Consider the following 27207-nt stretch of genomic DNA (forward strand, 5'->3'; position numbering starts at 1 on the left):
GGGCGGGCAGCTCTTACTTTCCCCCATCCCGGAGCAGGCAGTGATTGGGGTGTGGCTGGAGGGGGGTGAATGGGTTAGGGGGCCCTTGTATTGTGGGGTTGAGGGCTTGCCTGGTCTCTTAACCTCCCCTCTTCCCCCCAGGAGATGGAGAAGAGCAAAGCCCACCACTTCCTGATCCTGTTCCGAGACTCCAGCTGCCAGTTCCGGGCACTCTACACGCCAGCAGGGGAGACGGAGGAGCTGATGCGCTTGACGGGCTACGGTCCCCGCACCATCAGCCTGGCCATGATTGAGGGTATCTACAAGTACAGTTCAGACCGCAAGCGCTTCACCCAGATCCCCACTAAGACCATGTCCATGAACGTTGACGCCATCACCATCCAGGGCCACCTCTGGCAGACCAAGAAGCCAGGCACCCCCAAGAAGCCGGGCACCCCTAAATAACCTCTCTGGGCTGAGAGCCCTTCACACAGCTGCTGCTGCAGGACCCCTGTGCCCTGGCTGTGTGCCCAGGCAGGGCCCAGCATAGGGGGAAGGGCTTATCCTGGGAACTGGCAAATACACTAAAACTATGGGGTCAAAGGGCATGGGGGAAGAACTGCCTTGGTAAGGCCTGGCCCTACCCCCACCCTAGGCTGAGGGGAGGGGCTAGGTGCCCCTAGACTGGCTACTCTGCTCTCTGCCCCCTTCCCAACCATCTGAATGTCAGACTGCACCCCAGGGGCATGTCTCTCCCCCTCCCTCCATGAGGTGTGGATCAGGGCCTGGCCCCTGGGCTGTGTATATTATACATAACTATACAGAAATTGAGCTATTTAAATGATTTTGCAATGATTTGTATATAGTGAATTGCATTTGATAAGCAGGTTGGGATGGGCCTGGTGTGGGGGACAAGGGGTGGGTGTCTGTCTGTCTGTCTGTCTCCATATCTTGTCTATTTTGTATCATCTTCTAAGCTTCTGTCACAATGGAATTATGTGTTTGAACTCCCCCCTCCTTGCAGGAGGGGTGCTGGGCACAGGACTAGGTACCAGGGGCACTGCCTCAGGCCTTGGGTGGGAGGGGACCTGGCCCCTGGGAAATGAGACAGCCTGGCCTGAGCCCACCTACAGCTGCCCCAGGGAGCAGGACTCCCTCTGCCCATAGCTCCCCCCACCCCTCCTAGCCCAGGTGGCTGCTGCCTGTGCCCCTGTTTGGGGCTGGAATACTGTCCTACCAGCCCTGTCCCTTCCTGCGTGGCTGTGTCCAGCTGGGAGGGGCCTGCTCCCCTCTAAGGGGCTGGCTGGAGCTGGGCCTGGTCAGGTGATCCCCCCTGGGCCCCCCAAGCACTGATACCTAGGTGAAAGGGGGGCAGGGCCTGCTGGCTCCCTGTGGCAGAGGGGGTGCTGGGCAATGCTGTAATGAGCTGGCAGGGACCTCACCCTGTCACTTAATAAAGTAACTTAAAGGTGCTTCTGTCTCTGCCTAGTTCCTCCTCAGAGCAGCCTCACCCTGCTGCCTCAGCACACCAGGGAATTGGGCTCCATGTGTCAGGGAGCCTGGGTTCTAGCCCCAACTTAGGGAAGGGTGAGTCACAGGACTCCCAGGGGAGGCTTCTGGTTTCAGTTGAATCCCACATGGAAAATTTTTCCTTGTGGTTTTATGGTGGAAAAACAAACTTCTCAGTGCTCTGGCCCAGTCCTTGCTGGTGCTCAGAGCCTGAGCCAAGGGCTGCACGTGGAAAATGGAGATCTGGTCTCCTGGCCTGCAGTGACTGTGCCCCCCTGCTTGGCAGCAGGAACTGCCCATGCAGGCTCTGATGTTGCTCCACCCCTGTATTAGCTGGTCCAGGGGGTCAGAACTGGTGCTGACCAGCATATTTAACCCTCATACTGCCCCCTCCTGCAGGGACCTTTAATGCTCAAAGCTGCCTGGGCTGCAGTCCAGCTCCAGCCCCCCACCTCACATCATCCCTCTTGCTCTGAGAGCTTGGCTGGACCTGGCCAGAACCAAGGGTCCCTCTCCCCCAGCCCTGACCTAGACTGGCATGGTGCAGTTGTGGGGAGGGCCTCCCCTAGGGCAAGCCCAGGCTCTAGCCCTGCAGGAGCCTATGGTGAGGAGGCTGCCTGACCTGGGGTGAACAGCCTCTTCCAGGCCCCTGCTGCACTGTCACTACATCCCTGCCCAGCACAAGGTGGGGGAGGGCATAGTGCAGGGGGGAGGTACTGCTTGGAGCTGTTCCCCTACCCCCCTCCCTGAGCAATGAGAGCCCAGCTAAGGTTAGAAAAAAATATTTATAGTCAAACACAGCAGCCAGGGGAGCGGGCAGCACTCCCCCTCTCCCTGCACAAGAGCCAGGGCATGGCTACCCAGCCTCCAGCACCCCATGGGCCAGGACACAGGCCCGCACTCAGCCATGGCAGCAGTAGGGGGAAGAGCACCATGTGTATGGCTTACCCCACACACTAGCCCGTGGAGCCCAGCTGGAGGGGGCAGATAAACCCCAGCTCCTGGGATGGCCCCCAAGGGCTCTGCCTGCTCCTTCCCCACTTAACAAGCCTGGCTCCCAAAGTGCTTCATGAGGAAGCGGGCGGGTGACAGGGCAAGGGGCCAGTAGCCCAAGGACAGGCTGGCTCCACCCACTCCTGCCAATGGCCTGGAGCAGGGTCCTCCCCTCCCTGCCCTGGGCAGCAGCCAGCTATTTAGAGCTACAGCACTCCTGCCCTACTAGGAGCCAGGGCCACCCAGCTCCAGAGCCCACGGGGGAGGGATAGGGCCAGAACTCAAGGAGCCTGCTTGGCTTACAGGGACAGGAAAACTAAGGCAGCCGGGTGCCCTGGGTGAGGGGCTGTCCTGGGGGGCACACAGCTCCAGCCCAGCAGCTCCAGGCTGGCCCAGGAATCAAAGAGTCCAGACCCCTCTGCCCACAGTCCAGGAGTGGAGCAGGATCCATGGTGCCCGCTGGCTGCCCCCACCTCAGTCGGCCTTCAGCCCCCCGAACACAGCTGAGGGGACGCTCTGCTGCTCCAGCTGCACCTCTGCAGGGAGAAGGGGAGGGTGGGTCAGTGGTGAGCCAGCACCTAGCAGCACCTGCCTCCAGCCAGGAGACAGACCCAACTATGCCACACCCAGTGCCCAGCTCCTACCCATCTCCCATCCTCAGCCTAAGAGGGCAGGACATATCCAGCTACATTAGGCTCCTCCCCCAGCCAGCCCCCCAGTTGCAGCTGTACACCCCACCCCTTACCATCAGGCTCATTCTCCTCGCTCTCATCCCCCTCCTCCTCGTCCTCATCAATGTCAATCTCGTCAGGGTTCACCTGCCTGGAGAGTGCGGCCAGCTCACTGCGTGACGCATCGCTCCTACCAACATACCAGGGGGGAGGGAGTGAGCCAGGGGCTGGGCACCAGGGAGCCAGCTGCTCCAAAGGCAGTCCTGGGCCCCCACTGTCCCCACCCCTATCGATCCACAGCTCCCCACATGGCTCTAGGCCTAAGACAGGCTCCCCGCAATGTGCGGGGGCTATGGCTGGCTGTGCCCTGGGTGCCAGCCCCAGCCAGCAGGGAAGGGGTGAGGGCAGCACCCAACAGGGAGGGTGGTTGGGGGTTACGGGCTCAGCTGGTGAGAAGTCAGGCCAGGGCTGCACTGGCTCTGGGCAAGGGGCATATCAGAGCCATTGCTGGCTATAGGGCAGGGGAGCCAAGCCCCAGCATGCAGTAGGGCCAGGTGCCCAGATGCATGCTGGAATATGTAGTCTCCACAAGCTGCCCTATCCCCACAGACCTGACAAAGAGGATCTTCTCCTTGGACCGGGGCTTGTCCCGCTCTGCCTCAGCCGCCAGCTGCTCTGCCCGCTGCTCCAGCAGCTTCATGTCGTCCATGCCACTCTGCCCCGGCGCCAGGTCTGACACTGGAACCAGAGAGCAGGGTGAATGCCAGGGACACCTCTGTGTGGGGTATAGGTGCCCCCAAGGCTCCCACCATGCAGGGGGCAGGTTGCTTACCGGTGCCTGTGGCATTGCTGGAGACTTTGAGCATCTGCGAGGCCATGAAGTTGACCTGGGTGTTGTAGGTGGCTTGGACGCTGCGTTTGATGCGCAGCATCTCCCGGATCGTGTCTTCGTTCCCGTGCCGGATCTCAAAGTCCTTCCATGTCTGCCAGAAGGAGCCTGTGGTCTGGGGGTGGGGGGTGAGCCCAAAGGGGGTGAGCCTTGCAGTCCCCAGCCCCATGGCCTGTCCTACCCATCTCCCGGCCTTCTCTAGGGCAACTGATCCCTCTAGCAGGGCCCAACACCCACCTGGCTGGGAAAGGAAGCCTAGGGAGCCTGGGGATGGTAGTGCCAGGGACCAGACTGTAGGGGACAATCCCGGCCCCAGCTCACTCTGCCACCCAAAGTTCCCCTTGGGGCCCTTACCCGGGGGTCACAGATTTGTGAGCAGTAGGAGTAGATGGCCCGGGCCCGGTCGATCTCACCCAGCTTGCACTCCATGTCGGCAAAGCGCTGGCACATCTCGCGGGCGTGCTCGTCTGACAGCACCTGCGGGGGAGACCGGAGAGAGTGCCCCTGAATCCCACCAGCCCCCATCCCCACTCCTCCTCGCCCACCACCGGCCCTGACCCCAGAGCGCATCCTGGGCGGATGGACCTGACAGCATGCTCCCCTGAATGCCCTGCCCCTGACCCCACCTGTGGGTGGGGGAATCCGGATGCCATGCAGTGTGCTCCCTGCAGGCTGGGGCTCAGGACAGGCTCCCCACTCTGAAGATCCCGGGTTCATGGCTTCACAGCCTTGGGTGCAGAGTACCAGGGGTGAGGGGAGTGTTTGGGGTTTGGCCCGGTGCTCTCTGTGCCCATCTCTGCTGCCCGAGCGTCCCTGTTACAAGAAGGCAGCGCTGCCCTTTAGTGCTGGGACAGGGGGTGCAGACCTCAGCCAGCCCACAACTCTCTGCCTGCTGGATGGGTCTAGGGCTCCTCAGCACCAGCCCATGGGATTTGGGTGCAGGAGGATGGGAGGGGTTTCTGCTACTGAATGGCAGGAAGGGGCCTAGGACAGCCCAATGCACTGGCACACAGGGGTGGGGGCAGTGCTCTAGGCCCATGGGTGAGGGGGAAAGGGGAAACCTCTGCCAGCCCTACCCCCCACCTCACCTCAATGGCCTTCTCATAGATGCTGCGGGTGTGCGTGACCCCATAGATCTCGGCTGCCCGCTTGATGTAGATGTTGTACATCTCATACTGCTCTGAGGGCTGCACGGCCCGCGTGGCCCGCTCGTACACCGCCATGGCATGCCGCGCCAGCCCGAACTCCTCCTCCAGCTTGGCATACAACAGGTAGATGGCTGCAGGGACAGGGTGCGTCAGGGGCTGGCTGGCACGGGGTACGACTGAGGGCCTTGGTACAGGGTCACCAGGCCACAGGGTGACTCGGAATCACTTCAGAAACCTGCAGCATCCCTGGGGCAGAGGCAAAGCTGGCTGACGGGGGCCAGGGGGAGGGCCCTGCAGAGGGTCATGTGTGTGAGGGGGGAGCAAAGGTAAAGCCAGCTGGTGGGGGGCTGCGTATGGGGGCGCTGGCCCTGCCACCGCCCAGGATCTCAGGCCCTCTTTGCCACACAGCAGTCTGTGCTCGAGTCCACATGGAGCCGCAGGGCCCTTGGGGCTGGGCTCCCCCCTTTCAGCATCCCATCCACCAGGGCTCCCCTCAGCTTGGTGACAGGACTGGCCACCAGTGTGGGTGGAATCCTGGCCAGATAGAGCCACACGGCAGTTGATGCCAGGATGCCTTCATATCGGGGAGCCAGGAACCCCTGCCCCCACGTACTCTTGGCGTATTTCTGGGGGCAGCCATCCAGTGCCTGCTCGAAGAGGTCGCGGGCACGCTCCAGCTTCTTGCCACCATAGCGGTCAATGAACTTGGTCAGGTAGGTGTTCCAAATGTCGTACACGTTGGGCCAGCGGAACAGGGAGATGCCCCTCTCGTAGGCCTGCCGAGGGAGGAGTGTGAGCATGGCTGCCCGGGTCCCCCTGGAGCCCTCACATCTGGCGGAAGTTCCATGACCCCCCCAGGAGCAATCGCAGCCTCTCCCCCCACCCGCGATCTGCACATTAACCCTATAATCCCCATGGAGCCACCTCAGAGACCCTCTGACCCAGCCAGCTCTGCACCCCTCCCTCGCCAGGCAAACGCCTGCCAATCAGGGGCTCTCTGCCAGACCTGCCCACCAGTTCCCCATCACCCCTACCCCAGCTCTGCTTCTTGGAGCCCAGCTAAATCCCACCCTCCCTTGTCCTTAACAGTGGAACTCCCCTGCACCTTGAAGCTCTCCTCGAAGTAGGTGTGCTCCTCCAGGAAGAGGGCGTAGTTGATGATGATCTGGGGTGTGGCGATGCGCAGGTCCAGGATGCGGTCATACACCGCCTTGGTGGACTACGAGAGAAGACCAGGCGGGCAGCAGTATTAGGTGGATTACGGTAGGGGCTGGCATGCTGCAGGGATCCAGTGGGCCCAGCAGGATGGACAGGGGCGGCTGAAGGCTGAGCCTGGCGCCATCCCCAGTGGAGTCCACCCCCCGCAGTTCCTCTGCCGGAGAGCAGCTAGGGCCCGGCTCCTTGGCCCGCCGCCAGGGACCTGGCCCCTGAGAAGGGTGGGTATCCTCACCTTGAAGGTGCCCAGGCTCTCTTCCAGATCGGCCAGCATGGACCAGACCTTGAGGGACTTGTACACGCGGTTCTGGACGGGCTCTGAGGCGTCAAAGTATTCTGCTTTCCTGGCTGGGATGGCCGTGGCTTTCTGTGGGGCAAGAGGGGAGCACGCTCAGTGGGGCAGCAAACCCTGTGCCCAGGATTTCACGGCCAGCAGCACACAGGGCGGGGAGGGCCATTCAGGGACCCATGACATCCCCTGGCAGGCGCTACGTAGGCAGCTTCTCACCATCACTCACTGAGTCCACAGCAAAGCATGGCCCACACTCAAACCACTAGACCGCCTGCCCCTCCCACAGCTGGAAGTGGAACCCAGGAGTCCTGGTTCCTGCCCCACCCCCCCCTCCCAGAGCTGGGAGTGGAACCCTGGAGTCTGGGCCTTAACCTCAAGATGTTCCTCTCTCCTCTACCCACCCAGGACTCTCCAGCAGCCTAAGGGATGGTTGCCTGGCACTTGCCCTCGTACCCCACATTGCCACTCCCATCAGCCCCCCTATACCCAGCAGGGCTGGGCTCACCCGGAGGATGCGCAGGGCTTGGTCATAATTCTCATGGCGCAGCTCCATCTCCCCATACTCGCACCAAATGCAGGCTAGGTCGTCCACCTGCTTGAAGTTCACCTTGGTGGCTTTCTCAAAGATGGTCCTGGCCTGGGCAAGGGGACGGAGGCAGAATCAGAGGGGGCACAAGTTGCTCCCCCCAGGCCCTGACCAGCCCACTCCCCTGAGCTCTGGCAAGAACCCATACCCTGCTCCCCTGAGCTGTGTCAGGAGCCCGCCCCACTCTGTCTCCCAGGCTTCGGCAGGGGTCCAGACACAGTGCACCCAGCCAAGCAGAAATCCCTCCCTCACAGAACCCTCTGCCCTGGCCTTCCAGGATTGGCATTAATGGGGATTCTGCGCAGATTCTCTCTCCAGGTGCTTGGGCGATGCTCCTGCCCAGGTTAACCCCCACTAGCATCCACTGCTGGGATCATGAGTCCTGCTTGTGTGATGCCCCAGGATGAGGGTCCTACCACCCCGCACCCCACCCTCCCGATGGGTCCCCTGGGCCAGGGCAGGGAGAGGAGGCAGCTTCTTTTGGCTGTTCTCATTCCATGCCCCCAGCAACACTCACATCCTCAATCTGCCCATTGTCTTCATAGAACTTGGCAAAGGAGACCCAGAGTGTGTGTGTCTTGCCGGTGGCCTTGAAGGGGTCCACGGTCTGCACGGCCTCCGTGTAGGTGTTGATGATCTGTGAGGGCAGGTGGGCGCCAGCGTTAGATCCAGCAGGAGGAGAAGGGCACGCTCTGCTGAAGGCCTTTGACAACAGAGCTGCTACAGCAGGGCCCACACAGCCCCTCCCCGTGCCCCAGAGGGGTGCCTTCTAGGGGTGATTGAGGAGTCAAGGGAGATTGAACTCCACCCTGGGGCAAGTTAGTCTTCCTGGCGATCTCACAGAACCCAGTGATGAGGAAATGGACCGAGACCCGCCCACACTGCACAGGCATGCAATGGGAGCAGCTGTCAGTCATTCCCAGCCTGGACTGGAACCTGGGCCCTACGTCCTGGGCTTGAGCCTGGATCAGCACCAGTGACACAGCGCCTCGCCCTCGTCCCCTGCCCCAGGCTCCGCAGCCAGATCAGAACCGGTGCCTGTAGCCCATTCCCTGTGCCCCAGCTGTTCTAATGCTCTGGAAAGAGCCCCAAAGACGAGCTAAGTCCTTGCTACCCCACTCCTTGCACAACCACCTACACCCACTGCCAGATGGGTCGAAGTGGGAATAGTTTGAGAGTCCTGCTCCTGCATCAGTTTCCCAGTGAGTGGAAGGGGCCTGGTTGCTCTCAGGGCAGGCTAGGAGATGGATGCGGGGGCCTTATTCCCCATGGTAGTGGAGCACCTGAGACTCCAGTGGGGACCCCAAATTCCAGGCCATTGACACCTAGCACCCAAGGACCTAGAGATGGATTTCCCCGTCTCTCCTTAGGGAAGCTGAGCAGCAGCCCCCCAGCTGGAGATCAAAGGGCTGCTGAAGTTTGAGGTGGGGGGACCAGGGCTGGCTGCTGGAAGGAGTCAGGGACTCTCGCTTGGGGTTGACCAAGGAGGCCAGATGGAGGGTCAGATAGAGCCTGAACAAAGGGGCTTGGTCCAGCTCGGCTGGGCTCTGGGCTAAGCAGGAGGGTCTGTGCTTTAACCTCAGTGTTCTGGGCTGACTACTGACTCCCCATGCTGCCTTTGGGGTTACTGTTCTGACAACACTGTGCGAGCATCGCTGCCAATGCTGGGTGAGGTCATGAATTCCCCATGGGGGTCTGTCCCACGGGGACTCGCTGAATGGAGCTCGTGGGGTGGCGCAGGGGTGCGGAAGACCCAGAGGCCCAGGCTCCGGAGGTGGTGAAGCCATGGGGCTTACCCTGGAGGAAGCACGACAGCCTGAGGGGGTCTGGCACACGGGAAGGCTCCTCCGAGAGACTGTTCCAAAGGTGGGGCTGTAGGACTGATCCCGTGAACACCCCGACCTGAGTCCAGTGTAAAGCCGGTGCAGTGAGGGAGCCGTGCACAGCTGGGAAACGCACTGACCCTGCCTGGGGCAGTAGGGCCCGGGGCAGCAGGGCCCAGGGCAGCGCCAGCTGCCCAGCCTACCTCTGCGTAGCACACCAGCCCCACACCCCCACTACAGCACCCCCTAGGGCGGCCCAACACGCTACATAGCCAGCAACTCTTACCCCCTTGGCTTCCCAAGGACGCAGCTACCACCCCCATCTTAGAGACAGGTACAGAACAATGGTGCCACTTGCCAGAGAGAACAGTGAGTGTGTGGCAGTACAGGGAACCCAGGTGTCCTGACTCACCCGAACCACTCGCCAGCCTCTGCCTGGGGCTATTTCCCAAGCAAATCCCACCAGAGGGCTCAGCCATGCCAGGCTGGGCTTTTCAGAGCTCTGCAGACAACAAACCTGGTGTCTCAGCCTCCCCCGAGCCATGAACCCCATACCGAGCCACGCTGCACGAACTTGTGCCCCAAGCCCATCACACTACACTGTGCATCAGCCTTGTGCAGAGCAGATTAGAGGGGGAGATCAGTCCCACACCAGAGATGGCTGCATCTCAGCACCAGGCACAGGATCCCTGTAAAACCAGGCCCCATGTGCCCCACACCCCAGAGGCAGCTGTACCTCTGCCCATCTCCCCATTCCCCTGGGATGCCAAGGGGGGGGAGGGGCGCATCAGGATGAGAAGGCAGAGCCCCAGGGTGAGTGTGTGGCCCCCGGCATGCTCCCCCGGGGGATGGGCTGGCCCTACCTCTCGGGGCTTCCCCTCATAGAGCTTCACACGCTTGTGCCACTCGTGGACATTATGGGGGTTCTGGCGCAGCAACACACTGTTGAGCAGCAGGGGGCGCCGTGTGATCAGCTGCTCAAAGCGAGCCAGGCGCAGCTCCAGGTCCACATCATCTGTAGGGGGGAGAGGCAAACGCTTATCAGCCACTGCCCTAATGTCCCTGCCAGGCCCTGGCCCTGGCCCTCCAAGAGTCCCGAGTCCCAGCCCCCCATTTAATGCTCCCCATTCCCCTCCCAGAGCTGGGACTCGAACCCAGGAGTCCCGACTCCCAGCTCTCCCATTGGGCCTAGCAGGGTCTTACTATCCTCCACCCCTTCTGAGCAGTCATTTGTGCCTCCCATAAAGAGCAATCAGCTGCCAGAGCCTGGAGGCCAAACGCAGCCCTGGTGTAAGTGGTGTAACTGCAGAAGTCAGTATTACCTCCTTGCCCCCCAGTGCCACACTTGGGGCTCTGCCTCCCCAGGCTGGCCAATCCCTGCTTAGGAGCACTGCATGGTACCTGCAGGCAGGGCCCAGTCCCCCACTCACCCTCCTCCTCCTGCCCCAGCTCAGAGGTGGTCTCCATCTTGGCTGCGATCATGCTCTCCTCGAACTGGGCGTAGCTGTCAAACACCTGGGTGAAATCCCGCACTGTCATCACCGTCTGGATGGCCTCCTCGTACACGTCCCGGGCCTGAGACACATGGCACCGTGAGCAAGGCCCCAGGCTCCCTGCCCCACAAAGGAGCTCCCCAAGCTAGCTCCCAGGAGAGAAATGGGAGCTCCGGCCCCTCCACCCTGATAAGCCTCCAAAGGGCCCTTGCCCAGATGCAGCAATCTATGGGGTGGAGGAGTGGATACAGGGATCCCTTGCCTGGGGCTGTTTGGTCCCTTGCCCGGTATTGAGATGTGGCTGCTCCTGGGATGGGGTGCAGCAACTGTTGTAGTAGAGAAAGAGAGCCTGGAGCACTGGGCCTGGTGCAAAATTTAAGGCCTGAACCCAAGGCTGTGAACCAAAGTCAGGCCATGTATTAAAGTAAATGCTCACAAGGTGGCTGTTCACTATATGAACTTGGCAAAGCTGTTGCTAGTGGAGGCCCTAGATATTTACAAAAATGTATCTTAGAAGGCTAGTACAAATACACAAAAAAATAGTACAAAATCAAATAGCTTGACAAATCAATCAGAGTATTTTGTCCAAAATACAAGGAAAAAGCAGAGGTAACAAACGGGTGTCATAAAACACGACAGGTGCTGTGTAAGTTGTTTGTCTCAGTCTATAGATGTCGGGGGACCTTGCCTTAACCCTTTGTGCGGCCAATCATAGAATATCAGGGTTGGAAGAGAACTCAGGAGGTCATCTAGTCCAACCCCCGGCTCAAAGCAGGACCAACACCAACTAAATCATCCCAGCCAGGGCTTTGTTAAGCTGGGCCTTAAAAACCTCGAAGGATGGAGATTCCATCACCTCCCTAGGTAACCCATTCCATTGCTTCACCACCATCCTAGTGAAATAGCGTTTCCTAATATCCAACCTAGATATCCCCCACTGCAACTTGAGACCATTGCTCCTTGTTCTGTCACCTGTCATCACTGAGAACAGCCGACTTCCATCCTCTTTGGAACCCCCCTTCAGGGAACTGAAGGCTGCTATCAAATCCCCCCCTCACTCTTCTCTTCTGCAGACTAAATAAGTCCAGTTCCCTCAGCTTCTCCTCGTAAGTCACATGCCCCAGCCCCCTAATAATTTTCATTGCCCTCTACTGGAGACACTCCAATTTGTCCACATCCTTTCTGTAGTGGGGGGACAAAAACTGGACGCAGTACTCCAGGTCTGACCTCACCAGTGCTGAATAGAGGGAATAATCACTTCCCTCAATCTGCTGGCAGTGCTCCTACTAATACTGTCCAATATGCCATTGGCCTTCTTGGCAACAAGGGCACACTGCTGACTCATATCCAGCATCTCGTCCGCTGTAATCCCCAGGTCCTTTTCTGCAGAACTGCTGCTTAGCCAATCAGTCCCCAGTCTGTAGCAGTGCATGGGATTCTTCCTTCCTAAGTGCAGGACTCTGCACTTGTCCTTGTTGAACCTCATCAGATTCCTTTTGACCCAATCCTCCAATTTGTCTAAGTAACTCTGGACCCTATCCCTACCCTCCAGCATATCTACCTCCCACAGTATTCTTGCCAGCAAGTTAAAGTAGTATGGGCTGGATGAATGGACCATAAGGTGGATAGAAAGCTGGCTAGATTGTCGGGCTCAACGGGTAGTGATCAATGGCTCCATGTCTAGTTGGCAGCCGGTATCAATTGGAGTGCCCCACGGGTCAGTCCTGGGGTCGGTTTTGTTCAATATCTTCATTAATGAACTGGAGGATGGCGTGGATTGCACCCTCAGCAAGTTTGCAGATGACACTAAACTGGGAGGAGAGGTAGATACGCTGGAGGGGAGGGATAGGATACAGAGGGCCCTAGACAAATTGGAGGATTGGGCCAAAAGAAATCTGATGAGGTTCAACAAGGACAAGTGCAGAGTCCTGCACTTAGGATGAAGAATCCCATGCACCGCTACAGACTAGGGACTGAATGGCTCAGCAGCAGTTCTGCAGAAAAGGACTGAGGGGTTACAGTGGACAAGAATCTGGATATGACTCAACGGCGTGCCCTTGTTGCCAAGAAGGCCAATGGCATTTTGGGATGTATAAGGAGGGGCCAGCAGATCAAGGGATGTGATCGTTCCCCTCTATTTGGCATTGGTGAGGCCTCATCTGGAGTACTGGGTCCAGTTTTGGGCCCCACACTACAAGAAGGATGTGAAAAAATTGGAAAGCATCCAGCGGAGGGCAACAAAAATGATTAGGGGACTGGAACACAAGACTTATGAGGAGAGGCTGAGGGAACTGGGATTGCTTAGTCTGTGGAAGAGAAGAATGAGGGGGCATCTGATAGCTGCTTTCAACTATCTGAAAGGGGGTTCCAAAGAGGATGGATCTAGACTGTTCTCAGTGGTAGCTAATGACAGAACAAGGAGTAATGGTCTCAAGTTGTAGTAGGGGAGGTTTAGGTTAGATATTAGGAAAAACTTTTTCACTAGGAGGGTGGTGAAGCACTGGAATGCGTTACCTAGGGAGATGGTGGAATTTTCTTCCTTAGAGGTTTTTAAGGTCAGGCTTGACAAAGCCCTGACTGGGATGATTTAGTTGGAGATTGGTCCTGCTTTGAGCAGGGGGTTGGACTAGATGACCTCCTGAGGTCCCTTCCAACCCTGATATTCTATGATTCTGTACCTCTCCCCCCAGTTTAGTGTCATCTGTGAACTTGCTGAGGGTGCAATTCATCCCATCATCGAGATTATTAATAAAGATGTTGAACAAAACCAGCCCCAGGACCGACCCTTGGGGCACTCCACTTGATACCGGCTGCCAACTAGACATACCATTGAGCCCAATGTGGCCAGCTTTCTATCCACCTTATAGTCCATTCATCCAGCCCATACTTCAACTTGCTGGCAAGAATACTGTGGGAAATCGTATCAAAATCTTTGCTAAAGTCAAGATATATCCACTCTCCACTCATCCACACTCTCCCCATATCCACAGAGCCAGTTATCTCATCACAGAAGGCAATTAGATTAGTCAGGCATGACTTGCCCTTGGTGAATACATGTTGACCGTTCTAAGGGACAGCTGAAATTCCTGCTGCTGACTGAGCTGCTCCTTGCCTCGGGCACTCACGGGTTAGTGTGCCTGTAGCTCTTATGGGACGCTAGGACTTTGCCTTAAGAGCAATAAACCTAGCCGAGCACCTTTGTCACCAAACCATGCCTGTGGTCTTTCTTTAGAAGTAAGATCGGGGGCTGCTGAATCCGCAGCTGCGCTACCTGCTAGTGCTGATAACACCTGATCTCCAAGAACAAAAGCACTGAGCAACCGTAACAGCTTAGCAGCAACATTCCTCTCTTCCACACTGTTTAATAAGTCACATGGCAACACCACACAAAGGGAGATGATTCAACACTATGGCGCTAGGAACCTTAGAAGTCCTCAAAGAATCAATCCTGAAGCACTTGCATGAGAGGAAAGTGATCAGGAACAGCCAGCATGGATTCACCCAGGGAAGGTCATGCCTGACTAATCTAATCGCCTTTTATGATGAGATTACTGGTTCTGTGGATGAAGGGAAAGCAGTGGATGTATTGTTTCTTGACTTTAGCAAAGCTTTTGACACGGTCTCCCACAGTATTCTTGTCAGCAAGTTAAGGAAGTATGGGCTGGATGAATGCACTATAAGGTGGGTAGAAAGCTGGCTGGATTGTCGGGCTCAACGGGTAGTGATCAATGGCTCCATGTCTAGTTGGCAGCCGGTGTCAAGTGGAGTGCCCCAGGGGTCGGTCCTGGGGCCGGTTTTGTTCAATATCTTCATAAATGATCTGGAGGATGGTGTAGATTGCACTCTCAGCAAATTTGCGGATGATACTAAACTGGGAGGAGTGGTAGATACGCTGGAGGGGAGGGATAGGATACAGAGGGACCTAGACAAATTGGAGGATTGGGCCAAAAGAAATCTGATGAGGTTCAATAAGGATAAGTGCAGGGTCCTGCACTTAGGACGGAAGAACCCAATGCACAGCTACAGACTAGGGGCCGAATGGCTAGGCAGCAGTTCTGCGGAAAAGGACCTAGGGGTGACAGTGGATGAGAAGCTGGATATGAGTCAGCAGTGTGCCCTTGTTGCCAAGAAGGCCAATGGCATTTTGGGATGTATAAGTAGGGGCATAGCGAGCAGATCGAGGGACTGATCGTTCCCCTCTATTCGACATTGGTGAGGCCTCATCTGGAGTACTGTGTCCAGTTTTGGGCCCCACACTACAAGAAGGATGTGGATAAATTGGAGAGAGTCCAGCGAAGGGCAACAAAAATGATTAGGGGTCTAGAACACATGACTTATGAGGAGAGGCTGAGGGAGCTGGGATTGTTTAGTCTGCAGAAGAGAAGAATGAGGGGGGATTTGATAGCTGCTTTCAACTACCTGAAAGGGGGTTCCAAAGAGGATGGTTCTAAACTGTTCTCAATGGTAGCAGATGACAGAACGAGGAGTAATGGTCTCAAGTTGCAGTGGGGGAGTTTAGATTGGATATTAGGAAGAACTTTTTCACTAAGAGGGTGGTGAAGCACTGGAATGCGTTACCTAGGGAGGTGGTAGAATCTCCTTCCTTAGAGGTTTTTAAGGTCAGGCTTGACAAAGCCCTGGCTGGGATGATTTAACTGGGGATTGGTCCTGCTTTGAGCAGGGGGTTGGACTAGATGACCTTCTGGGGTCCCTTCCAACCCTGATATTCTATGATTCTATGATTGGTTAGAGGAGACAGAACAACTAGAGACACTAACTTTGGGGGAATGCAGAGGGTCAGCTGGAGCATGCTGGATTGGGCCTGGACACTGAGGTTAATATTCTCACTGCTGAGGAACACGTCATGGGCTCATCAGTGACTAGGTAGCGTTCTGTGAGCTGTTTAATCCTTGCTATATTCCACCCCAGAGGCAGGCACACTCCAGAACCAGGACAGTGATCCCTCCAAAGATGTGCTTTGGGCTCCTTCCAGATGACACTGGCTAGGCAAACAGGAGCTACCCCAGTGCCTGAGTGAGCAGGGAAGCCCAGCTGCTTTCCATATTGGGGTGATGAACTCAGACTCCCTGCATCCCTGCTGGGCTGGACAATTCCCCCGCATCCCTCTGCAGCCAGGGAAGCTCTGTGGGAGACAGGAGGGGGGGCTGTGAGGAGCTCCCCCAACCTGCTTCCCTTCCCCATCCCCCCAGACTGCCCTGGTCTTTGCATTACCCTCCCAGTCCTCCCCAGGCACTTCCCTCCCAGGTCCCCACGCTTCCCCCGCCCCGCCCCCACCCATTTCAGGATCCAGTTCAAATGTCACCCACCCTGCTTCAAAACTCCTCTGAGATTCAGCTCAACCATCCCAGACTCCCATAACCTCCCCACAACGAATCACCCAGTACCAGCTTCCTTATGGCCCTTACGGCTGTTGCTAGTGAGAGAGCCTTCTCCCATGCAGCTCCTGGATCCAACCCTCAGGTGGAGACTTCCTTATCCTCTCTCGCACTCCACCACACCTGGTTTCTCTGTCCTCTCAGCTCATGATTCACTAACCCTTTGGGGGCCCACGCTGCATTCAGCCATGCAACCTCCTAGGTTGTTGCTTCCCCAGGACCTTTAACCCCTGTGCCCACCAAATTAAACACCAGCTTCTCCTTGCAATGGGAAAGCCTTTGCCAGCAGTTAGTACCACTCACAGAGCAGCCTGCATGGAACAGCGCCCATCCCTAAAAGCTCCCAGTGCTGGCCTTGCCCACCCCTCAAGGTACCTTCTCAAAGTGCCCGCTGCGGATGTAGTAGTCGGCCAGGGAGCACCAGAGCTTGCCCAGCTGGTCAGTGAAGCGGGTGAGGCCTCCGCGAATGATGGCCCCAACATTGAGGGACTTCACCTTGTCAGGATTCTGGGAGATGAGGTCACAAAGCTCGTGCCACAGCTGGAGGGAAGACGAGACATCAGGCAGCAGGGCAAGGCTACACAGGCCACTCAGCACCCACAGGGAGCTCCCAGGCCCTGAGCCCATCTAACCCATCCCCCAGGACTACTGTGCCCACGTGGGAGCACACAGCATGACAGCTATTCCAGTTCCTGCCCTGGGCAGGGTTTGCACATCTGAGCCCATCCCCTCCACTTCCCAACACGCTGGGGCCCGGGCTCCACGCTGAGGTCTGGTACCCAGCCCCCCTGCATTCACTCCTGCTGCCCCACCTGGCACATTCCAGGGTGTGAGACCCCCTGCATAAGGGAAGTGCTCTGAGGGACCAGCAAGGAGGCTGGGGCACAAGCCGTCCTTAAGGGGAGGGAGCAAGAGGAGCTATTAGCAATGGGGTGGATGACTGGCACAGCTGCCCCCTCAGGAAGGAAGCCTCGCTCTGGCAGCATGGGCACCTCACCTGGTAGTTGGATTTCCCCTCCTTGGAGACGAACCTCTCGTCATTGACCACAGTGGCAAGGCGGAGGGCAGCCTCATCCAGCCGGTCAATGGAGCGCAGATATTCGATGTACTCCTCAGCGTTCTCAGGGCTCAGCTGCATCACACACAGCAGGGATGAGCATGCCTGGCAACCTAGCACTGCCCATGCTTTTGCAGGTTAGCACTGCCTCCCTCTGTGCCACCCCCAATCTCCAAGCACTTCACAGTTCACTAGCCCCACTCTGTGAAGGGAAACTGAGGCACAGAGCGAGGGAAGTGATTTGCTTGAGGTCCCACAGCTAGCTGGGGCAGGGACAAGCAGAAGGCCAGTGCAGAACTTTGGGTGCGAACCCGGGATTGGGAGAGACAGGTTCAATTCCCTGCTCTGGCTCAGCCTCCCTGCATAACCCTAGGCAGGTCACTGAGCCTGTCCCTCCAATCCGTTTGCCTCCACTGCAACATACCCTGCAGCTGTGGGCGGGGTTAGGGCTGGATCTTGACCCTTTGAGGAGCAGAAGCTCCAAGGCCTTTGTTCCATTGTTGTGGATCCACTGTGCAGAGACACGCAAACCCAAAGGAGACTGTTCAAAAGGGGGCAGCTCAACAAAGAGTAAAGATCAGAGAGTCTGGTGCCCTTACCTTCAGGTACCTGCGGTAGACTCGCACAGCCGTCTCGGGCAGGGGGTACAAGCGCACAAACTTCAGGTAGAGGGGCCAGATTCGATGGTGCTGCGTGATGGGCAGTGCCCGGAGTGCCCGGTCAAAGGTCCTGCGTGTGCGGGTGATCCGGCACTGGTCCATGAGGAACTGGCAGTAATCTAGCCAGATCCGAGGCATCTGACAGTTCAAGAGGCAGGACTGCTTACCAGGGCAGGACCACAGTGCGGACCCAACTCCTCCTATCATGGTTATACTGCCATGCTGTTGCACAGCTGTCCTTAAGGACAAAACCCCTTCTCCCTAAGGAGGGAACCCCTGTCCCCAACATTGTGGGTACCTCACCTAGTATTTAGATTTCCCCTCCTCCCTGTTTGTTTCATTCTGGCCGGTGCAATGGGCAGACAAGGCCCTGGGGGTGGATCCTCAAGAGAACCCTACAGAGTCTTGTGCCTCAAAGTTGCTGGTTCCAACCCACCCCAAGGCCAGAAGTGACTGACAGCCACCCATGGCGTGACACAAAATAAGCTTGCTGGCCCCAAGGCAGCTTCCTGCTGGCCCCCACCAGCCAGCTCATTAGCAAGCTGAGCACAATGAGGCCTGGTCAGTGCCAATGCACGCTGGCTAGTGATGGCACAGGGGAACTGGCCCCGTGGCTGCCCAGGCTATGACCATTCTGGAGACACACATGGGATTCAGAGCAGGCAGGCAGAGGTCTAAGGTGTGGGGGGAGTTCATGGTTGGTGATGAGGCCCAGGACACAAGGGGCCCGTGATTGGGTGATCTACAGCCTGGGGCAGGGGCTGTCCATGGTTGGGGACAGGGCCATGCAGAAAGCCTCCAACAACCCTGCCCTCATCAGATAGCCTTCATCTACCACCGTCAAGCCCAGCAGCTTTGCTGCTCATCTGTCCCAGGCCTCCCCATACCTTGTGCATGAAGACGAGGGCACGTTCATGGCAGTTGTTCACCTCCTCATAGCCAGGGTCAGTCACACACCTGTTCTTCACCTGCTTCCGGCGCTGCTTAAGGTAGTTGTACCACAGCTTGTAACTGCAAACACCATGGAGTTGTCACTATCAGAGGTTTCTTTAGCCTGCGCTCCTGTCCTGGCCCTCACAGAGCCTCCTGCTGGGAGAGGCTAGGCATGTGGTAGCCGGGAACTGCCCATATCCGGTGCACCTGCACTTCTCTGCAGTGCTTCCCCCATGAGATCACAGCATTTGTGAGCTTCTAAAGGGTATGTCTACACTGCGATCAGCGGTGTGACTGCAGAATGCATCAACAGAGATGAGCTGCCTTCGATCTAGCAAACCTGAATAACAGCACAGGCTTTACAAGCGAGCCCACAAGCCCGGGTATGTACTCGAGCGGCTAGCTTCATTGCCATTGTTATTGAGCTCGCTAGCTCAGGAGTGTATACACACGCTCCTGTCACACCTCTTACTGCAATGTAGACATGCCCAAAGAGTTCTCCATGCCTTTGCTCCCAGCCACATACCTGCCTGGCAGCTCCTTGAGGGCTCTCTCGTAGATCAGGTTCAGCACATGCCGAGGGGCGTTCTGCTTGAACTCAATGTAGCGGATCCAGCACTTGACAGAGAAGGGGTTGCGCAGGATTTCTTCCTCGTACTGCAGATCCTCCTCCTCCTGCATGTGGGAGGAAGGGATTAGAGGCAGAGCCCAGGCCTCTCCTTTATGCCCAGGAACCTCTGGGCACTAGCAGCACCGCTTCCAAGACTCAGAGTCCGTTTAGTAGCGAAACCACCAAGGGTATCCAAACTTTTAAAGAACTCATTTTCCTCTATTTATTGCAACCTGTTTCCTTGTTCAGTGTTTGCTCCCCCCATGGTGGCAGCCTGTTTTGTTAATATGGGGCTGGGGATGCAAACGTACTGGTTTATTATTGTAGGGTTGCCTAGAAGGGCCACGGCTTTGCAAATGTTGTTTTGTCACTACAGGGTAAGGTTAAGGTTACTACAGGGTTGCTCAGGAAAGCTAGTACACTGGTTGTAACCTGTACACTGGTTGTTATTACAGAGCTGCACAGAACTGCACACACACTAGCTTGGTATTGGAGGGTACAATGAAAACCAGACAGAGAGCCAAACTGAGATGTCGAAGGCTGACCCTTGCACCGCAGCTCCAGGGCTAAGGCCTGGGGAAGGAATCATGGCACAAGAGTTGCTCCAGCAATGACAGGCATGTACACTTGAGGGTTCCTGAGTTTTCCAGGGTCCAACTTTGGAAACCCAGAGCTCTGCCTGGATGTGGCCGATCAAACCCTTCCTCGCACAGTGGGGAGGCGGACATGGGGACCCCAGGCTGGTGGGGGCAGGTCTGAGTCTATGGGAGGCAGCGTGAGGTCCATGGAAGGTTAGGGAGCAAAGCTAGGTCCATTGTGGCAGTAATGGCAAGGGCTCTGGGTCCATGGAGAGTTAGGGGACAGGGTTAAGTCTATGGGGGTAGCACGGGGAGGGGGGCTCTGGGTCCATGGAGAGTTAGGGGACAGGGCTGAGTCTATGGGGGCAGCACAGGGAGGGGGGCTCTGGGTCCATGGAGAGTTAGGGGACAGGGCTGAGTCTATGGGGGTAGCACGGGGGAGGGGCTCTGGGTCCATGGAGAGTTAGGGGACAGGGCTGAGTCTATGGGGGCAGCACGGGGGAGGGGCTCTGGGTCCATGGAGAGTTAGGGGACAGGGCTGAGTCTATGGGGGCAGCACGGGGAGGGGGGCTCTGGGTCCATGGAGAGTTAGGGGACAGGGCTGAGTCTATGGGGGCAGCACAGGGAGGGGGGCTCTGGGTCCATGGAGAGTTAGGGGACAGGGCTGAGTCTATGGGGGCAGCACGGGGGGAGGGGCTCTGGGTCCATGGAGAGTTAGGGGACAGGGCTGAATCTATGGGGGTAGCACGGGGGGGGGGGGGGGGCTCTGGGTCTACGGGGAGGAAGGGGCGGGGCTGGGTGTGAGAGGCGGGGCTCCGTGGCCACGGGAGCCTGGGGGCAGCGAGGGGTGGAGTCAGAGGGACCCCAAGGGCGGGGCGAGCCCAGGCCGAGGGGCGCTGTAGGGTACGGTGGCCTGAGCGGACATGACGCGGCCGGGCACTCACGAAGAAGAGGTCCGGCTTCCCCCCGCCAGCGGCCACCGGCGTCTCCTCCAGCTCCGGCATCGCGGCTACACCAGACCCTGGTCCCCGCACGCAGACCCCGACAGGCCCCAGCGCGCGCCGATGACGCAGGCGACGCGGCGCGCTCTCTTAGCGTCAGGGGGCTGCCATCTCGCGGGGACACCGCTTATTGGCTAAGAGGGCCGCACTTCCGGTGAAGCTCCACCTTCAGGGACCACTTCCGCCCAGGCGCCATCTTTACTCCGGCAATCGGGGAGCGGGGCCCTCCTTGCCGAGTTCTTAACCAATGACCGAAGCTGATGCTGCTCCTTGACCATTAAGCATCACGTTTGTTGCGGTGTGGGGGCGCGGAAGCCGGCGGCTCCTGAGGCCCTGAGAGGGGGCGGGCGGAAGTAGTAGCTGAGGCGTAGCAGACAGGATGGGGGTGAAGCTGGAGGTGTTTCGGGTCAGTGGCAGAAGGGGGCGCAGAGGGGCGTGGGGGGCTGCTGCAGTCGGAGTAGGGATAGAGAGGCCCTGTAGGGTACATGATGGGGCTGGGGCAAGCGGTGGGGGGTGTCTGTGGTTGGGGGCGGGTCCTGGGGCAAGTGGGGGCTTGTGGTTGGGGGAGGGCCTGCTGGGTTCCCCACAGGGGCTGGCTCCCTAGTAGGTGTCTGCCCCATGGTGGCTGCTGTTGCCACCTCTGCCCATTTGTCCTGTCAGACCCATCTCATTGATGCTACCCATGGGTGCCCCCCACCCCACCTCCTGGCCTGGTAGCCCAGCGCGAGCTCTGCCCATGACCCCCTCCCACTTGGGGGCCCAGCCTCTGCCCATTGGTGCTGGGCTGGGCTGTCCTGGTGTGTCCAGGGTGATGGGTGTGATAGAAAGACTTGACTAGCTGGAGCTGAGGGGCCAGCATTGAGCGCCTCTGAAGGGAAGGGGTGCCCAGGGCTGCCTGCTTGCTGCTGGGGCAGGGGACAGAGGAGATTAAAAAATTAAAATGGAAAATGCTCATTAGAGGGCATCCCAGAGAAGCAGCAGACAGGCCTGCGGGTCAAAGCAAATACCCCAGGTTGCCAGCCTCAATCTCTGGCAGCTCAGCAGCAGCCTTGAAGATGAGGCAGCCCATTAGTAGAGTGGCAGGATCCAGCATGGCCTGAGACAATGGGCAGCTCAACAGGAGGGTGGAGAAAGTCTCCCTGCCCTTTTACCCTAGGAATGGTGTGCCTTTGTGGTAGGAGAGGGCTGGGACTCCACCATCATGGGCCTGAGAATGGGGTGGCCTTGCAGTGGGTTAGCTTGGTGGCAGCAGGTTTACAGGGATTCCCCCATGCGCTCGCAATTTGCTAAATTTTTAGCTCATAAAATGTTAAGGCACTGTTAGCAAGTGTATAAAATGTCTCTGTAAAAAACATACAGCCAGGTCCTTCCTCATAAGGGGAAAATGCTTTGGCAATAGCCTTGCAAAATGCTGTTGGTCCAGACACATGTGAGGATCATCTAAGCAGATGTCTAAGCTATCATTAGTTATTGCATGGATCCAGAAGAAAGGAAGAGACTTTAAAAGAAAAGACACATGCACACAAAGTTCCTGGACCAATACATTTTAATGTGGCTTGATCAAAGCTAAGGTCTGGTCTACACTGACAACTAACACTGGCTTAGCTATGTCAGTCAGGGATGTGAAGAAAACCCATAGCTCCTAGTGACAGAGCTATGCCCACAAAGCCCCCAGTGTAGAGGCAGCTATGTCGATGGAAGAGAGCTTCTGTAAGCAGAGCAAATGTTGTCTCAGGAGTTGGTGTTCCAACACCAGCAGAAAAAGTCCTGTCACTGTACGTTCCGTCTGTGCTTGGAGCTATGCTGGCCTAGGGTCTGTAGTGTGGATGTAGCTGAAGTGAAGCTACACTGAGTTCATCACTGCCATGTGCTTTGCAGGGGCTTTGCTTAATTGGGCTGTGTAGTACCTGGGATTTCACTCAAGGCCATCCTTGTTTAAGATGTTTAAATGACGCAGCTCAATTCAGTGTTCCACTTAATTTGGGCCACATGTTCCCCCTTTCCTCTCTTCCTTGGCAGATGGTTCTGTATTTGTCCTTCCCCGTTGCCATGTTCTGGATCTCCAACCAAGCGGAGTACTTCGAAGAATATGTCATCAAAAGGAAGGTGAGCATGGTGTTCTGCTCTGGGAGGAGAGTGCAAGCTAGTGATTCATGCAGGTACTGTGATTCAAACGATCAATAAACCCTTCTGTTTTACGCTGGCTGCGTGTCACTCCAGTCCACAGAACAGGGTTGCATTATTCCCTTTGGGAGTTGAGACCCCTGGGGTCCAGAGCAAGTGGACTCCCTGAAGGGGCCCTCGGCGAGAAACAGGTGTGCTAAGGCTCAGAGAGGTGCGGCTCCAGGAGGTGGAGGGGCTTAACCCCCGAGAGAGAGTGGACCCCCGAGAGGGGCTGTCTCACTGAAGGGGGTTCCCCCCATGGACCGCACAGGGCCAAGAGTGGGCACGACCTGTGAGTCCGTGACAGGTACTGTGGGGAAGGACTCCAGGGTTGTTTCCAGCTCTAGGAGGGTAGTGTGGGCTAGTGGTTAGAACAACGGTGGGATTCAGTCAGAGCTCATGGCGGGGGGGGGGGGGGGGGGGGGGGGGGGGGGAGGAGAGTTTGGGGTGATGTCTGGAGAGGGCGTTTCCTAGAGCTGACCAGACAGCTGCACGGGCTTCGTTTGCCATGCCCTGCTTCTTCCCCACCTCTGATAGGAGAGAGACCTGCCTAGGAGCTATTGCTAAGGGGGATTGGGATGGCAGACATCCCAGCAGGCTCTGTTGGATCCATTTCTCCTTGTCATCTGTGCCAGTAATGGCACTAGCTCCCCTGCTGGGTAAGACTGGCCCTGGCACCCCCCAGCTGGTAATCCTCACAGGTGCCTACATTTCTGTTTCCACAGAGGGAGATCTACCCACCCGATGATGACCGCCAGGTGAGTGTGCTGCCCCCCCATGACTCAGCTGGGGTTTGAAGAACAGCTTGCCCAGCCCCTAGAGGTATGGGATGAACATAAGGGGCTCTGTGTGTCCTTCCTTCCCCACCAGTAAGAGATTAATGCTAACCTGGTGAGTTACAGGCTCCATTAGCTGCAGCAGCATCAGGGCTGGTTTCTTGAGTCACTCTCTAGTGGTTAGAGGGTAGCAGGATCTCTCACGCCTCCATCAGCTGTGCATCTGGCTCTAAGGAGACCCAGGAGGGAGATGGAACCCGTGGAGTTGTGGTATGGGGGCATGAAGCAGGTGAACAGTAATGGTTACTGACCCTGAACCGTCCCCTTTGTTTGTACCTCAGAGGAAGGAGCTGGAAGATTTCAAGGAGCGGATGCGGAAGAAACATGAAGAACAGCTCCTGCGCGCGGCTCAACAGTGATTGCACTTCATGCCCCCTGAGCTGGAATGAGGAAGAGGGGAGCATGGCCTGGAGGGGGGGAAGTACACCCCCCCCAACACACTGCTTTACACACCTCCAGGGGAGGGAGGATGCAAGTCAGCACCAAGGGGCTGTTGGGGATGCTGACCCCCTGGCACTGGCATGGCTGCAGTCAGCTGTCCTCCATGGAGAACTCCAGGCCTGTGGGGTGAAGGGAGCTCAGATATGATGGCAGGGGGTTAATTGTAAATAGAGTAATCTGCTGTCTGCTCTCTTGGGGTGGGTTGGGGGGCTTCGCACATGCTCGTTAATTAATCCTCACAGCCCTTCTGGTCGAGAGGGGAAGAGGCTCAAAGGGAAAACGGCTTGAGCAAGTCCCTTCTCTTTGCTGTACCTCAGTTTCTCCACCTGTAAGAGAGGGCGGTGAGGCTGAGTTAAGAGTAAAGTGCTTTGAGCTGCTTGGCTAGGAGGTGCCAGGGAAAGGCACAGTGTTGCATGAGCAGTGCAGGGGTTTGGGACCAGTGTCAGGCATGCAAGCTTGATACTGAGAAGATGGGTTTCACCTTGTGGTGTTTTGAATTGGTAGCGAGGGAGGCGGGAAGATGGAGCCCTTGCACTGGCTGGCAGCACTCAAGGAGAGGATGGTGGGGCCTGGGCCAGCAGGATTATGGAGCCTCTGGAGAGAGGGATGGGCCGACCCTTTGGAGAGCACAGTGCGTTCCCGCTCCAGGAATGAGCCCCTGGGATTGCCCTGGTGCTGTCTGACTCCATGGTCCCCTCTCACTTGGACCTGGCTGGACTATGTGGCTTTTCCGATCTCTGCTGTGTGTTGTCACACGTCCTGCTCAGACCCAGCATTCGTGAGTAGGTGAAACCCTGCTCCACTGTGATTCTGCTAAGTCTGGCTGGCTCCCTTGACTCTGTCTGGGTGGGGCACAATGTGTGGAAAAATCTTGCAGTAAATGCATCCCCCCATCCCCTGGAGGCACTTCCTCTGCATGTCTGTGTCCTGGCCTAGCCAAGCTCTTGCTTGAACTGACTAATAAAATCCTCTACCATGAGGTCATGTGCTGACCCCCTTTGCCTCTGGGCTGCTCTCTTTTGGTCTCATCTCAGGGTTGGAGGCATGTCCCCTGGTGCAGCATCTTCCCCCTCACCTCCCTATCTTCTATGGCCTGAAGTCTCTTACTCTTGTAGCCTGTCTCCAGTATTAGATGCCCAAAGGTCCCATAGGGCTGTGTCTAGCACGCTGTGCCCTGGGGCCTGCGCCAGGGTTATCTCCGATGCGATGCACTCCAGGGCTTTGGCCTGACTGGTTGTAAATGTGCTGAACAGTGGGGCTTACAGGAACCTTCCTGTGTGTGTGCTCCTGCCAGTCGTTGGGGTCTTGAGACATGATGCAGTGTTAGCCCCTCTGCACTACAGTTAGCGACTGACCAGCTGTTTGGATGTGGACAAGTCACTTGACTTTGGGCTCCAGCAACAGCAGCTGCCCTCCCCCTCCCCATGGGAACAGAGCAGATCCAAGGCAGCACTGTCTGCCTGAGTCTGCAGGCAGCTCTGCATAATTCCAGTGTTTGTGGCAGGCCTTTGAAATGTGGTTGGGAAAAAAGTCCCCAGGTTAGGGGGTTGTCTTTGCTTTGTCCAAGGAAACCCCATTCTGGTCTGGCCGAGCTATAAATGTCACTTCCCTTTTCTCGCTCACATTCCCTAGCAGCCTGCCAAATTAGTCACTGAATGTGAATGTTTCAAAGAGCTGGGCTCACGCTGCACTGCCCTGGGACTACCTCGGTGTAGCTGTAGCAATGTGCAGTGAGGGGAATATTGGGGATGGGCTACCACCTGCCAAACTTGGCACATGGCCCCAGTATCCCACCTCAGGGGGCACCACAGAGAGCAGGAGCTCTCCCAACTCTTGGGTGGGGGCAGAAAGAGGTAGGGGTTCTCCCAGGAAAGCCATGACCCAGCACGTGGCACCAGATGCCCATCTCCCCCCTAACTGGGGCACTCCATGGAGAAGGAGCCGCCCCCCCTCACCCCCCTGAGAAGACAGCTGGGATGGGCTCAGCTCCCAGTACCAACCCATGGTGCCTGTGGCCTATCACCTCTGTGGGCTAACAACCTTCAACTGCTGCCAGCTAATGCTGTTAGACCTGTAACTCCACCAGCGGCAGTCTGCTGCAATGCTGAAGGTTCAGCTCTAAAACCCTGCTGATGACACAGAAGGGGGCTGGGGTGGCAGTTCTGGTTGCACAGAATAGAATTTGTGTGATACCCTGATTTTCCTTTTAAAAAACCCTAGGAAGTTATACACCAAAAATGATGTTAAATGACCCTTATTAAGGTTGCAAAGTCAAGCAGTTGAAAGTTAGGAGATGCCAGATTTACAGTTGCTTGCTCCTGTCATTTGGCTCTGTTGGGGGTGTGCATGTTAGTACAGTCTTTAATTTCGTGATCACATAGTGGGTTTTCCACAGGACCCCCTGCCTTATTCAGGGCACAGGCTGGACCCGCAAAGGCACAGAATTAAGGCTGCACAGGCAACCTGCCATTTCCTAATGAACATGTGCTTGACGTTATAATCTACATAATGTTTGTTAACGGCTTTCTTGTATGTAATAATAATTAGCTCTGAGACATGTGAACTGCCCTATCCACACCCTTGCATTGTTGACTCTGAAACCTAATGACACTGGAAGTGTCAATAGCATTAACTATTTCAGTGGCTGCTGATCACCTTGGCAGAACCTTCCAGCTATCCTGGGGGTTATGGGTGGAATGGTGGGGTTGTGAGTGGAGCCATGCCATCCCTCCCCCACACATGAGGGGCCAGTGGGGAAGGTGCCAGGGGGTTTAAGAAACAGAGCAGGTTGGAGAGCTATGGCCTGTGGAAACTCCAGGTCCCAGAATGCAGTGCTCCACCTGCATCCACACGGCCAACCTGCATTGCCAGCTGGGGTGTGTAGTTTGTGGGGGCAGCACTTTTGTATTGAGGCAGTTGCACTGTCTCCCCACTT

At 57.0% G+C, this 27207-nt stretch overlaps 3 protein-coding genes across 6 annotated transcripts in view; 2 read left to right on the forward strand and 1 right to left on the reverse strand.

Moving 5' to 3' along the window:
- The window catches only part of CAMSAP3 (calmodulin regulated spectrin associated protein family member 3), a 36312-nt gene extending 34861 nt beyond the window's left edge, over positions 1–1451 (forward strand). For all 4 annotated transcript variants that reach the window (XM_048834172.2, XM_048834171.2, XM_048834173.2 and 1 more), the window contains one exon: positions 142–1451. In XM_048834172.2, coding sequence (XP_048690129.2) covers positions 142–444 — 303 coding nt within the window. In that variant the 3' untranslated portion in view covers positions 445–1451. The remainder of the gene's footprint in view (positions 1–141) is intronic.
- An 803-nt stretch (positions 1452–2254) lies between these two features.
- Positions 2255–20923, reverse strand: XAB2 (XPA binding protein 2). Its single transcript, XM_048834175.2, has 19 exons — positions 20776–20923; positions 19170–19318; positions 18598–18721; positions 17651–17848; positions 16992–17126; positions 16370–16534; positions 10536–10680; positions 9969–10120; positions 7800–7919; positions 7202–7333; positions 6640–6771; positions 6295–6408; positions 5803–5965; positions 5130–5320; positions 4396–4518; positions 3985–4156; positions 3764–3890; positions 3227–3342; positions 2255–3017 (listed from the first exon to the last, which is right to left on the reverse strand). Exons 1-19 carry the CDS (start codon positions 20833–20835, stop codon positions 2956–2958), a joined length of 2580 nt encoding a protein of 859 aa, XP_048690132.1. The 5' UTR covers positions 20836–20923; the 3' UTR covers positions 2255–2955.
- Positions 20924–21060: 137 nt separating this feature from the next.
- PET100 (PET100 cytochrome c oxidase chaperone) lies at positions 21061–25265 on the forward strand. Its single transcript, XM_048834177.2, has 4 exons — positions 21061–21238; positions 22852–22938; positions 23721–23753; positions 24113–25265. The coding sequence occupies exons 1-4, from the start codon at positions 21212–21214 to the stop codon at positions 24188–24190; spliced, it is 225 nt and encodes a 74-aa protein (XP_048690134.1). The 5' UTR covers positions 21061–21211; the 3' UTR covers positions 24191–25265.
- The last annotated feature ends 1942 nt before the right edge of the window (positions 25266–27207 follow it).

This window comes from Caretta caretta, chromosome 20 (assembly GCF_965140235.1).
Source record: "Caretta caretta isolate rCarCar2 chromosome 20, rCarCar1.hap1, whole genome shotgun sequence".
In the NCBI taxonomy this organism is placed as follows: Eukaryota; Metazoa; Chordata; order Testudines; family Cheloniidae; genus Caretta; species Caretta caretta.

Bases quoted from the DNA above. Each gene is read 5' to 3' on its own strand.
- XAB2 (XM_048834175.2), bottom strand. From the start codon at position 20,835: ATGCCGGAGCTGGAGGAGACGCCGGTGGCCGCTGGCGGGGGGAAGCCG. The intron at 5,321-5,802 runs GTACGTGGGGGC...CTGTCCCTGCAG, and splicing joins CCCCCAGAAATACGCCAAGA to CCATCTACCTGTTGTATGCC. The intron at 3,891-3,984 runs GTAAGCAACCTG...CTCTGGTTCCAG, and splicing joins CAGCAATGCCACAGGCACCG to TGTCAGACCTGGCGCCGGGG.
- PET100 (XM_048834177.2), top strand. From the start codon at position 21,212: ATGGGGGTGAAGCTGGAGGTGTTTCGG. The intron at 21,239-22,851 runs GTCAGTGGCAGA...CTTCCTTGGCAG, and splicing joins TGAAGCTGGAGGTGTTTCGG to ATGGTTCTGTATTTGTCCTT. The intron at 23,754-24,112 runs GTGAGTGTGCTG...TTTGTACCTCAG, and splicing joins CACCCGATGATGACCGCCAG to AGGAAGGAGCTGGAAGATTT.